This window comes from Syngnathus scovelli, chromosome 11 (genome assembly GCF_024217435.2).
Source record: "Syngnathus scovelli strain Florida chromosome 11, RoL_Ssco_1.2, whole genome shotgun sequence".
In the NCBI taxonomy this organism is placed as follows: domain Eukaryota; kingdom Metazoa; phylum Chordata; class Actinopteri; order Syngnathiformes; family Syngnathidae; genus Syngnathus; species Syngnathus scovelli.
The window spans coordinates 11,688,783-11,701,129 of record NC_090857.1 but is presented as its reverse complement, the minus strand read 5'-3'; the positions used below and the strand labels follow the sequence as shown (position 1 = coordinate 11,701,129).

The 12,347-nt window shown below is 42.2% G+C and overlaps 1 protein-coding gene across 5 annotated transcripts in view; it reads left to right on the top strand.

Annotated features, from left to right (window-relative positions):
• tox2 (TOX high mobility group box family member 2) overlaps window positions 1-12,347 on the top strand; it is a 64,570-nt gene that overhangs the window by 28,827 nt on the left and 23,396 nt on the right. For all 5 annotated transcript variants that reach the window (XM_049732825.1, XM_049732821.1, XM_049732822.2 and 2 more), the window contains 2 exons: window positions 3-62; window positions 11,770-12,105. In XM_049732825.1, coding sequence (XP_049588782.1) covers window positions 3-62; window positions 11,770-12,105 — 396 coding nt within the window. The remainder of the gene's footprint in view (window positions 1-2; window positions 63-11,769; window positions 12,106-12,347) is intronic.

Genomic DNA, 12,347 nt, shown 5'->3' with positions numbered 1-12,347 from the left:
AGTTTGATGGTGACAACATGTACATGAATGAAAACAGCCATGAGTTCCTCCCGCCCGGCCAGGTGAGTTCCTGCGCATCTCGCCTTGTGTGTTGAGTGGAAGATTGGTGTCAAGGAAGTATGTTGAGCTGATACGTTTTGGCAGTGAGATAAAGATCTTTGCAGGTCTGGGATTAGTTGAATTTTGCCCAGATTGGTCTTGGCCACATATTTATGTTTTTGCTGTTGCACATTTTCCAAATCAAATCATCTGTAAGTCATTTGTACTCAAAACACATTGCAACGTATATAAATACAATTAATCTGCTCCAGCACTACAAAAAACATTTTTGTGATGTTTTTGTTATAATGGGAAACTCAGCACTCTACCTTATTGTACTTTATGAAAACATACCATAGTTACATAATAAACACAATACTGGATATCACTTTTTTTCAGACCGATATATTACAGATAATGTATCCCTGGTTACTTTTGATTTATAAAAATTCATCAAAGTAACAAAAAATTTGGCTTTTTCTAATATAGATTATGATTCGCCATAGTGCTGCAATATCGTGCACTTACTCAATATCAGAAATAATTTTTGCCTTAAGTATCAGGGCTGCTATCGGCAGCCTCCTTGACTACCCCGATACCGTAAATTTAGGCCAATATCAGCCCGATACCTGGTATTGGTACCTGGCCTTCATAATGTCCTATCACTGATAAGATATTTTTAGAACAGGCTACTACTTCTGTCCTTGCAGACGACCCAATGCCTATTGGCACTATACTATATTTGTTTGACAACCTCATTTCAATAGACAAAAAAACTGAATTCGAGTGGCAGCCATGGAGATAACTCTGACTTTGACGTTCACTTCGTTTGAATTGTTTAGTCATCATGAAGCACAGCTTCACTTTTGAGTGATTTGGACCTTATTGTAGTGGCAAGTAGAATGGAGTGTGTGTGTGTGTGTGTGTGTGGGGGGGGGGGGGGGGTTATGTGCATGGCAACCCTGCCCGGCTTGAATCTCTGCAGCGGCACAGCTGGTCCCGAACAACTGGGTGAGCATATGGTTGTGTTTGGACAGGCAGATTTGTCAGAGTTTGGGAAATAAGCCCATCTGACATCCACGGGGGAGTTGGGAATTTGTCTCTGTCAATTGTAATTACCGCAGCCGACTCACGGCCCACACGAGTTTTATGTTTCTGTTGAATTTACTGCTTTTTACACTGGTTAATTTCTTAATGCGCCACTTTATTAAAAGTGTGGCTCTGTGCCCGGAATGAGACAAGAGAGTGGATCGTGTGGCTATATTTCTTTTTTTTATTTGCACATGATTTATGAAGTCAATTGGGAAGATCTCTGTTATTAAATCGACGGATGTCAGACAGTGATTTTGAACGCAGTTATCTGTCACATTTTCCCAGCTGTCAAAGAACTCTTTAGATCCACAGCTTTTCTTAACAACTCCGAATTCAGCATCTTACAGCACTTGCCACTGAGTGATTACAAGATGTGCTGATGTGCACTCTGCGTTCTTGCCGTCTTACTGGAGAACAGATAAAAGCCTTGCAAATGTGGCGTAGATGATTGACAGGGCCAGAAAGACGGGCGGGGGTTCACCGAGCGAGTCAAATGGCGTGAAAGCGACGACTTTGCTTTGCCGTGTATGTTTGCTCCCAGTGACCTTATGTTTAACATGCGCCTTGCTCTGCTTGCTACTTCACCAAGTCCTAGCCTTCTTCCATCTGACAGCTCCAGTCAGAGACGGAGTTAATTGCAAACAATCCTTGACGTGTAACCCATTTGGGTAGTGCTTAGATTTGTTTGCCTGTGTCGATTTGTGCTAACATGCTATTTAGGCTCATGTGAATACGGTTGTTTCTGTAACATGGGTTCATAATTGTGTACATCCTAGATGCTTTGGTTATTATTCTTTGCCACAATAAATAAATCAATGCAATCAGAATAGTTATAATTAAAAAGGTAGTTTTTTATAATATGGTCCCATTTAACTTCGTCTTGTCTTCTTGTTCTCCATTAGCTCAATTCCAAATTGAAAAGTCTTAAAAAGTCTGCATGTGTGCATAAAAACATGACCATGCAGTGAAAGTAACTATACTGAGAGTTGATAGAGCAGTGAGGATATTTCTATAAGCTCCTTGAATTCGTGACAAAAACACTACTGCATGCACAACAACAGTATTCTTGACATGCTCCGGCTTAAAAAAAACAAAACAAAAATAAACAACAAACAACGAAATTGTATCGCCTAAAGCTCACTTTTCTGTTCTTGCTGCTTTTTCTTCTTCTAGTTCTTTGACTCCCCCTCATTTGCTCTTTTTCCTTGCGAGTTGCTCTCTTTCTCCTTCACACCTCATTGCATTGAAATGCATTTGGGTCAGCAGCTCGGCATGCACACTGTGTAGAAAGTGAATGCGAATATGTTCTTTCGCACAGGATGTTCAAAGCTGTACCCCATCGTGTGAATCTGGCCACGCCTTTCTTTTGTTGTTTATATATAGTGGAAATCTTTAGAATGGGTATCACCATTATAAATGTATTAAAAAATAATGAGAAATATTTTAACCCCTAAAAAAATCTCATTTTTTCCCGTGAAAACGTTTTCCACACAACAGAAGCAAATCAAAGTTTTTTTTTAATATTAAAAGACAGAATAGATTGTGTGAATAGATGTGCTTGCTTGCTTGCTTGCTTGCTTGCTTGCTTGCTTGCTTGCTTGCTTGATTGATTGATTGATTGATTGATTGATTGATTGATTGATTGATTGATTTTAGATGGGTGGATGGAACATATCTGTAGCTTTTTGGTCAGTCACCAAATTGGAGCCCCCACCCTCATCCTATATCTATGAGTGCCAAGTTGAAAGCACAAATGGACGGACATTGCATCGTTTTGTTCATTCTATAGAGGGACTTTCCTCAAGTTCATTCCCTCTCATGGGCATGAGGTGACACAGATTCATGGATTCCGTTCTTTGTCTTTCTGCTGTGATCATTCATCGTCTCCAGACAAGCAGGAAAACACCAAGCCCGCCCCCAACTCCTCAAACATAAAAACCTCATCGTTGACGCTTTAATATGAGCAATGAATTTGGAGTGCCTCTTTTGCCCTCCTTGCGAGACCTTCGTCTGAAGTGGGATTTCACTTGCTGATTGTGAGTGGAACAGCAGGCGCATTCAAAGGTTGCCTTCTCACGGCATCGCGGGCCAACTGGAGAAAAAACTTCATTGGCACTTTACCTTGACGATTCTTCGCTTTGATGTCGTCTTGTCTGACTTATGAATCCGTTTAACAAGACCGCTGTTTGAGAAGAATACGTCATAAGGGGTGGGGAGGGGGGATGTGGATGAGCAAATGGAAGGGAGGAGAGGTTGAGAGTTGGATGAACAGCACGGGGGAATAATTCCACTAATGGAGTGACTGTTTGGATATTCAGCTGAAGTAGGAATCGGAGATTATGATCTTGCAATTAGTGTAACAAGGTTTTATTGATTGGCTGCCGCTGTTGCGTTTCTGCAGCCAAAAAAACGCCGCCGCCGCCGCCGCATGTGGTTTTAGCATGCACTACATGTGGCGTGTTTAGCTCAGCCAGCCAGCCTCACTCGTACGAAGCTACCATCCGGCTCGCGGCATCAAAGGCGGAACATTATGGATTGCCGAGTTGAAAGAACCACATTTGCATATTTCTTTCACTTTTAAGTGAATGCGTTGCCCTCCAAGTAAAACAGGTACAAAAAAGGAAACATCTGCTGGTGAATGATTGGATTTATGTTTTAGTGGCTCGTTTGCTGATTTGTCTTTAATTACTGCAACAGCAAGCAGATGTTGCAACTCACAGCGATGCTTTCATGGATAATAAAAGAGCCGCTAAGTAATCATTTTGGTCATATATCCATATTATGGTCATATAGTAACAGTGGATGACCGAGCCTATCTGCAAATAACTGACGCTCTATGCAATCATCACAAAACACTTGAATACTTCCTCAAACATGTACTTAAATACCAACGTGTTTTCCACTACTTGGCTCAATCAAAATAGGATCGATCACATAAATTATTGATGGCTCAGTGCAAAAAACTAATCAGAGCAACACAATCTAAGATGTACTTAATAATTAATTGTGATTTAATAAGCGGCAGCACGGTGGCCAAGTGGGTAGCACGCCTGCTTCACAGTTAAGCAGTTCTAAGTTTGGATCTCAGCTCAAGACTCAAAAGAGCAAATAGCAGGCCTTGTGACGCGAGTGCTGTGTCTGTCCAATAGGATGTGAGGGCCTACACAAACACATTAAGGTTGCCATTAGTTTCACCTCATCACCGAGGGCGCTGAGGGGAGAGTAAGAGAAGAAGGCCTTACACAAATATATGTGTGGTGCCATGTCTGACTGTTTTTTTGTTTTTTTTAAGAGAGCTCTTAAATGGACATGATGCATTGAAAGGTTGCCGGTGGATGACTGCACTGAGGCCACGGAGAGAAAGCAAAAAACGAGAGAAAGCGCTTTCCATCTCTCTGCCACCGCCGCCACAAATATGCCTGCGCATCTTTTTGCTTTGTCTCCCTGTCCCTGCATTGTCAGCACGCAGGCTATAGAAATATTTTGGCAGACTGCCGCTTGTTTTCATTTTCACAAAAGATGTATCAGAGGGAAGGGGGGGGGATGCAGAGGGGAGGGAAGGTGCAGTCGGTGGGAAACGGTGTGGAGACATCGCGTCAAGTCAGGCGGACGTTTGCGGGATGGAAATTGCTTGTGGGGAGGAGAAAAAATGAAAACCAGTAGATGGGGAGCTACCAGATCAATGTGCAGATGAGGTGATTCAGGTGAAGGGAGGAATTGAAGTGAGGAATCAATGAAAAAAAAGACCGGGGCAACCACTCCAGACCCTGCCCCCCTTCCTACCTAAACAGCGAAAAGAAGCTGTAAATCAACCTAATGTGGCCGAGCTGTAATTCAGACCAGCAGGGCCCTCACGCCGGCGTAGGGCGCCGTACGGCGGGAGTTCGCAAAACCCCAGCGCTTTAATCAGCACACCGATCCAAAGATACCAGTACCCCCCCTGCCCCAATCACTTTGCTTCCTGCCAGTCACACACGGCTGAAGCCGGACTAATTCCGGCACATCGACGTCTCCAGACGTCCACGGGTTTTTGGGGGATTCTGGCCGCCTGCCAACGAGAGTATTACTCATCTTGACTGAAAAGGTTGGAATGGGACTTTAATTCAGAACATGAAGGCCCAAATGTGATAGATTTGTTAAAGGTTGCACATAAAAGAGTTCAGGGATCATGTTCGACAATGGCTCATCAGAAACATATGGTGGGAAGAGGAGACACCCACGAGGGAGGGAGGGAAACCTTAACCAACTCTGCGAGGGCAGAAAAAGTGTGAGAAACAGTCATTGTGCCTTATCTTCTAAATCCGAAATTGCTGGGAAATTCTGAGGATGAAAATGACGCATCCAATTGATTTTGAAAGTCAGGAGAGGAAAAAATAAAGAGGGAAGAATCTGAAGCTGTGTTGAACAATATTCTAAGATTTTGTAGGATCTGATAACCAGAAATAAAATCTTCTCAAGGGTAATTTTATAAGAACATCTCACTAAAAATTTGATTAATTCCTTACATTAATAATTCAAACCATGATCCTAAAACACTTTAATATCATTTCAAACTCATCTTCATTATGTGGATTATGAATAAATACACCAGAATATTTTTAAAAACGGATTTGGGTTTGTACTGCTGTAAAGTAGCTATTCCCTAAAATGTTAATTAATTGTTGAAATTTAAATTATGGTTCTGTCACCCTTGGAACTGATTCTAATAATAATAATAATTAATAATAATAATGATAATAATAAAAATAATAATAATAATAGTATACCTCTATTTTATTTGACTATTATATATACCTCTATTTTCATTTTGCCTGACACTTCACAAATTTAAATTGAGCTTTTAGAAGAGGAAGTGAAAAGGTTGGTATCAATTTCGATATCAATCTTCACGTCCTTAGCGATGATGAGCGTTGCTGTGCCAAACGGCGCAAACAGCGGAGTTCATTGACGCCAGCGGCGAGCCGTCCCGTCCGCTCGCCGCCAGCCACGCGGCCAACAATGACAACCAAGAGCACAAGGGCACAGATGTTAGCGCCCTGTTGGCACCAGCTCTTCCAGTCTCTCATGGACTCTTCACCCCTGGAGAAAGGTGGGGGCACGACGACACTTAAGCACACAGTGACACCAACAAAGCAGGCAAAAGTTAAATGTTTAAAGTAGAAAAATCAGACATATGTATGAAATGTGCACAAAAAGCCTTTCAATGGCTTTTACGCTCACAGTAATGAACGGAGGATTTAACACCCCTCTGTTTGTTTAAAGCATAGTTATTTGTGGGTGACAGGATCCTAACAATTCTGCGAATAATGCCGGTTTGTCTGCGTGACTGCACCATCAGCGCTCCTTTTGTTATTCCCTACATTGTTCCACTCACTCAGTCCAAACGCTGCAGGCTTTTTTTTTTTTTTTTTTTTTTTGGGTACATTTTTTTGTATTCTCCATTTACCTTTTCTTGCAACAATAATTTGTTTTGTCGTGCGCTCACAGAAGCGCCATTGTGCGCATGCTAATAGCCAGTTAGGCTGTGGGAGGAAGAAAACGCAAGATGAGTGAACTCGCTTTAAAAGAGAGCGGCGGTGATTTTTATTATTTTATTTGCGTTGTATGTTTGAGCGCCTGCTGTGGAGAGAAGATAGTCGCCAACAAGTTAAAGAAATGGAAGGGGTAAAAGGGGGAATAAAATTGTACGCCGGCCAATGTAATCCTAAATGCGCCCTGTCAGGCAGCGACTGTGATTATGCTCCTCATTTGAAACACCTACTTCCTTCCTGTGCCTGCCCGCTAAACACACAGCAGCCTTAACATGAGCGTCACTCTGCACCACGGAGCTGGTTTGCGCTTTGTTTTTATCAGCGTTAAGCTTAAAAATGGGAACATTCTCCCATAATCGATCCAAAACACGTTCCAATCGGAGGTTTTATCCTTTTAACGCTGAATCAGGGTCAAAATTGTATCATGTATTCTCTTTTTAAGGCTCTTTTCCAGTGATGGAGGTTAGGACACAAGCTCTGTCTTCAGGTTTGGGCACACAACAGGTTTTGCGCTACACTTTACATTGGAGAAAATAAAGTACCCTTCATTACCTCTGTTAGGAGTGTGACAGATCTGCCTTAACACTAGTATGCACTTTTCTGCCTATTGAAAGGCTTGGTCACACTGCTGAATTACACTTCAAACTCCACTCATGCTGCCATTACCTCTGACGCTACACTGCAAGCTTCCAAAGAGGCAAGGAGACAAAGTCGGGCACACTTTATCTCATCTTTTTTCCCGCCGTTTATTTACAAATGGTCTTGTTTATAGTGTTGCTCGAGTCCCACTTTACATGGAACACAGAGAGGCCCATTCTACAACACCATCCATCTCTGTTCGCTGTCAAGTTGGGCTTAATTAAAACCAGAGCTGATCTTGTGCCACGCGATCATGTCAGAGGCACTACAAAGAACATTTTGGCAGGAGTACAGCAAAGGCTGACAAGTGCCAGGCATCTGCTTACAGCTACCCTATACCTTGCTTGTCCCGCTTGGTGCCTGATCTACACGGTAATGGCACTATCTCGCCAACGCTGACCACAGAAGACATGATGAGTGGTTTCATAAAACGGAGCATGGAAGGCAATAATGGTGCAAAAGTTCAAGTATGCAGATGTCCACGTTCACCTTTTTGCTTATTAACAAAAAAGAAATAGAGAAAGACAAACTTGGGTAAATTATTCTGTTATCTAGTGACTTGAGATTCCGACAACAAAACAGAAACCTTTTTAATTTCATATACCCGCCGCAACCGATACTTTCCATCTTTTCTGTTTCCTTTCTGTCTTCGCTACGTCGTATCCTGTTCCCACCACTTGTCTCACTTGTCAGACGGGGTTCACGGGGTCACCGCCATCTGATGGCGCGTCAAGGCCGATTAGCGTCAACTGCGTTTGCGCCATGTCATATTTCATTATGCGTCCAGCGAGTCAGAGCGGGACGGGTGTGATTTGATTGGATGACAGAAATGATATAATTTGTGTTTAACCTCGGGCGGTACCAGGCTCTGAGTCGCGTACTAATGCATGTTGCAAAAAGATGAGGGCGGGTCATCTCTCGCTCCGCCAGCAACTAATTCAAAGTGGCATGCGGTCGAGCGGAAGCCAAGCCAGGGCGATTGCCCAACATGTGTCTAGGTTACCAGAGAAGCCTTATCAAATAATAAACATTATTATTTAGCTTTAGTTTCATCTTTTCTCTTTTTTTCCATCCGTCCGTCCGTCCGTCCGTCCATCCATCCATCCATCCATCCATCCATCCATCCATCCATCCATCCAGTTCAAGACGCTTTTGCTTGTTTCGACATGTAAATCTATTTTCAGCTTGATCTTCATCTATTATCACTGTAAATATAGCATGATAAAATTATTAGACGTTATAATCTGTTTTTGTCCTGGATGCCGATACGTGCAAGTGTTCTAACAATAATCTAATAAGAAAAAAAAGTGCAGCTAATGAGCCATTAGCCACAGTCAATATCATCTCCAGAAGGCCTTGACTGCGCAGGAAAGGCTACAGAGGGAGGATTAGATGAGTGCCAAAATAAAAAGACAAGCTGAGCGCTCCCCAATCAATGATATTTCCTCGCTCTGTCCCACGCCAACTGTCTTCATCTGTTTCCCTCCGACGGAAGGTGCGCTGCAATGCAACTGTTACGGTCCAGAGACGCGGCGCTTAATTAAAATGTTACTGCAGCTCCCACCATGGAAGCCAAGTTCCCTATTCCCCAGTCAAATAATAACCCATATCATATAGAAGCTAACGATGTCGTAAAAATTGATTATATATTTTCATTGTGTATGTGGGAAAGCATATTTTATGATGGTGTACTCAATTTGCAATACTGATTTTTTTTTTTTTTTATATAAATGTCATTTGAGACTGTTTTATTCCTTTTTTTGTTTGTTTTTCGTTTCCTTACGTTTATGTTTTATAGATAACCTACCTAGAAACAGACAACATTGACCAAAGTCTTGAATCAAGTCATTCCACCAATATGGTGATTTTTGTTTGATTCCATTTATTATAATTACCTTTGCAAAATAAAAATAATAATATTCAGAGTACAGTACAGTACAGTACAGTACAGTACAGTACAGTACAGTACAGTACAGTACAGTACAGTACAGTACAGTACAGTACAGTGTGCGATTTCACATGCAAAAAACACATGCATGCACAATGGAGATGTATGAATGATTTATCAAGCCACAATCCTACTGGGGATGTCTTTGGCATATTTACATTTTATCATCGAGTCCCATGGTTGAGACTTTGCAAGCAGGAAACTATCGTTGCTTTTGTGGATATACACTTAGAAAAATGGCAAACAAAAAAGGTAGGTGAACACACTCCATGATCACTCAAAGATGGCACCCGTTGGAGCACAATGGCGAGGGACACGCACAATGGCTTGGATGTTTACAGCGGACAATCCCATTTCCTTCCAACAATTATGAGGGACATTGAATCTCAGGAAATGTTGCTTTTCTCATCCATTAGACCAAACAATAACACAAGTGATCCCTAAAGGTTTGCACACACACACAAAAACATCTGTCTTCAAAGGACGGAGGCTGAAAACTCATGTCAGCCTATGTAGAGACTGGAAGTGATCACCTTGTTTCTTTCTCATTAAGTGTAAGGGAAGAGGATGAAATGTCCAATTAAAAGCCTGGCTCAAAGGATTTTAAATGGATTTCAATTCTGCTGAAAGCTACAACATTCTCTCTCGTGTGTGTAAAATGATGCAGCTGTTCTATTGGCTGCTTTGCACGTGGATTTTTATTAGACAGCCAACGATGGCCATTTTTTTTTTCCTTCTTGTTTGAGTACAGTATTGAATGTTGTATAATTTTTTTTAAGCTTTTATTGGCCTATGAATTCATATTATACGGTAATGTTATATATTGAGCGATTTTACTTTGTGGGTTTGCAAAATATGGAACATTTAAAATTTAAACTATAGTTAAGTTGACATATTTATTGTATTTTAAATGTGTATGAAATTTCAAAGTACAGTGGAACAGTTGAACCGGCAAACAATGCGTTCACCTTGAAGAAAAATGACAACACAACATTCTCTCTCTCTCTCTCTCTCTCTCTCTCTCTCTCTCTCTCTCTCTCTCTCTCTCTCTCTCTCTCTCTCTCTCTCTCTCTCTCTCTCTCTCTCTCTCTCTCTCTCTCTCTCACTCTTTCTCTCTCTTTCTCTCTCACTCTTTCTCTCTCTTTCTCTCTCTCTCTCTCTCTCTCTCTCTCTCTCTCTCTCCTCTCTCTCTCTCTCTCTCTCTCTCTCTCTCTCTCTCTCTCTCTCTCTCTCTCTCTCTCTCTCTCTCTCTCTCTCAGCCATCTTCCTTTTCTCCTCCAAAAGTATCTGCCACCGAGATAAATGACCACTCTGCCGCCGAGCATGACAGCCTACACAAAGATGATATTGAATTGATTTGAGAAATGTTGCCGGACTGACTGTTTGATGTATGCCGCATGACGTGAATCATAAAAATTCTATTAAAAAACCCTTGAATGGCTGACACCGGAATATTATTTGTGATGATTAATTTGACACAGTCATTACAATGGGAGTCGTTTCAGCTGGAGATTGCTTTTTCGCTCCCTGTTGACTCCCCTGGCTATTTTTTCTCTCTGGGTGTCTTTGTGGAGCTGATTGGACACGCCGTGTTAGCGTTCAAGTATGTTTTGGGTTTTTGGGCGCTTTGTTTTGTTTTGCGACAAATGACATGAAAGAAAATTTGAATTGAAAGCATTAGTAAAGGTTTTGGAGAAGTGTCGCCGTCTCAGGTGAAGGTGGATGGGGTCACGAAAGCCTGCGGAAAGAACAAATTGTTGACATACTGACAATCTGAGTGAATTTGAGTTCTTTTCCCCGCTTCTGATCAAAGTCAGCAAACGCCTGATTAGATTTCTCTCAAAGATTATCATCAGCAATTATCTTATCGCTAACAGTGATTTAGCCCCCCCCCCCATCTACTTGAAAAACAATCACAGCGCACATGTGCTTATGTTTTCATATTTAGCAGCAAATCTTCATTAGTGTCATTTTAGTTTTTTTTTTAGTGAGTGTGTTGGGTTTTTTTTTCTTGTTTTTTTTCTTGCGCATTACTTTTGGTATGAGTTTCTGGAGTCTGGAGTCCATTTGGGATAATATGCATAAGGGTCATAGCTTGAGGTGCCGTTTATACTTTTCTTAACTGAAAACAGATGAAACCGGCTTTATTTTCATACCTTTGCGTAAAAACATGAAACATTCATGAATAGGAATCTTTTAAAGTAACAATTCCATTTAAGAATGGTTTCCATTTAAGCAAGTCTGCTTTTCAATTTAGGTTAGGGATTTGGGGTTTGTATCTTATCTCCAGCTTTAACAGTGCTCCAGCTTCTTCTTACACTCCCAAAATGTTCTTGTTCATGAAGACTCTAAATTGTCTACAGGAACAAATATGAATGGTCTACTCTATTGCCCTGCGATTGATGAGTGACCAGTCCAGGGTAGATCCAACTTGTCCTCCAATTAGATCTTACTGAGACTCTGGTGGACAGACCAGAGTGAAAACCGCTCCTCGTCCAAACATGTCTGTGTCTTCCTCAGAACTACACAGCTCAGACTGGCGGCGGTAGCAGCAGCAACGGTGGAGGAGCAGGAGGCGGCGGTGGTGGCGGAGGAGGCAACGGTGGCAGCGGTGGCGGAACGGCCGGCGGCAACGGAGCCGGCGACGAAGACTACGAGATCCCACCCATCACTCCACCTAACCACCCGGAACCTCCCCTCCTTCACCTGATGGAGCACGACTCCACAGGCTACCTCTGTCACTCGCTGTCGCACAATGGCCTCATCAACCCTTATTCCTACCCGGAGCTGCCCACCTTGATGATGTCCAACATGCTGGCGCAAGACGGCCAGCTGGTCTCTGGCCAAATGCACTCGGTGAGTCCGAACCGGCGATTCCCAATGGCGAGATCACTAAAAACAACAATTGAATATGATGACAATTGATTCTGAGCCTTGGCCATCAATTTATCGGCTTAAAGGTGCCGGCCAGCGTATTGTTAAAAGTTACTAGCCTACTAATGAAAACAAAAGAGGCTATATTTTATACAGATTCACATCAAGGTCAAAGAGAATGTATTGGAGCGTTTATCAGGCCCAGAGGCGATATAGGAGCAAAC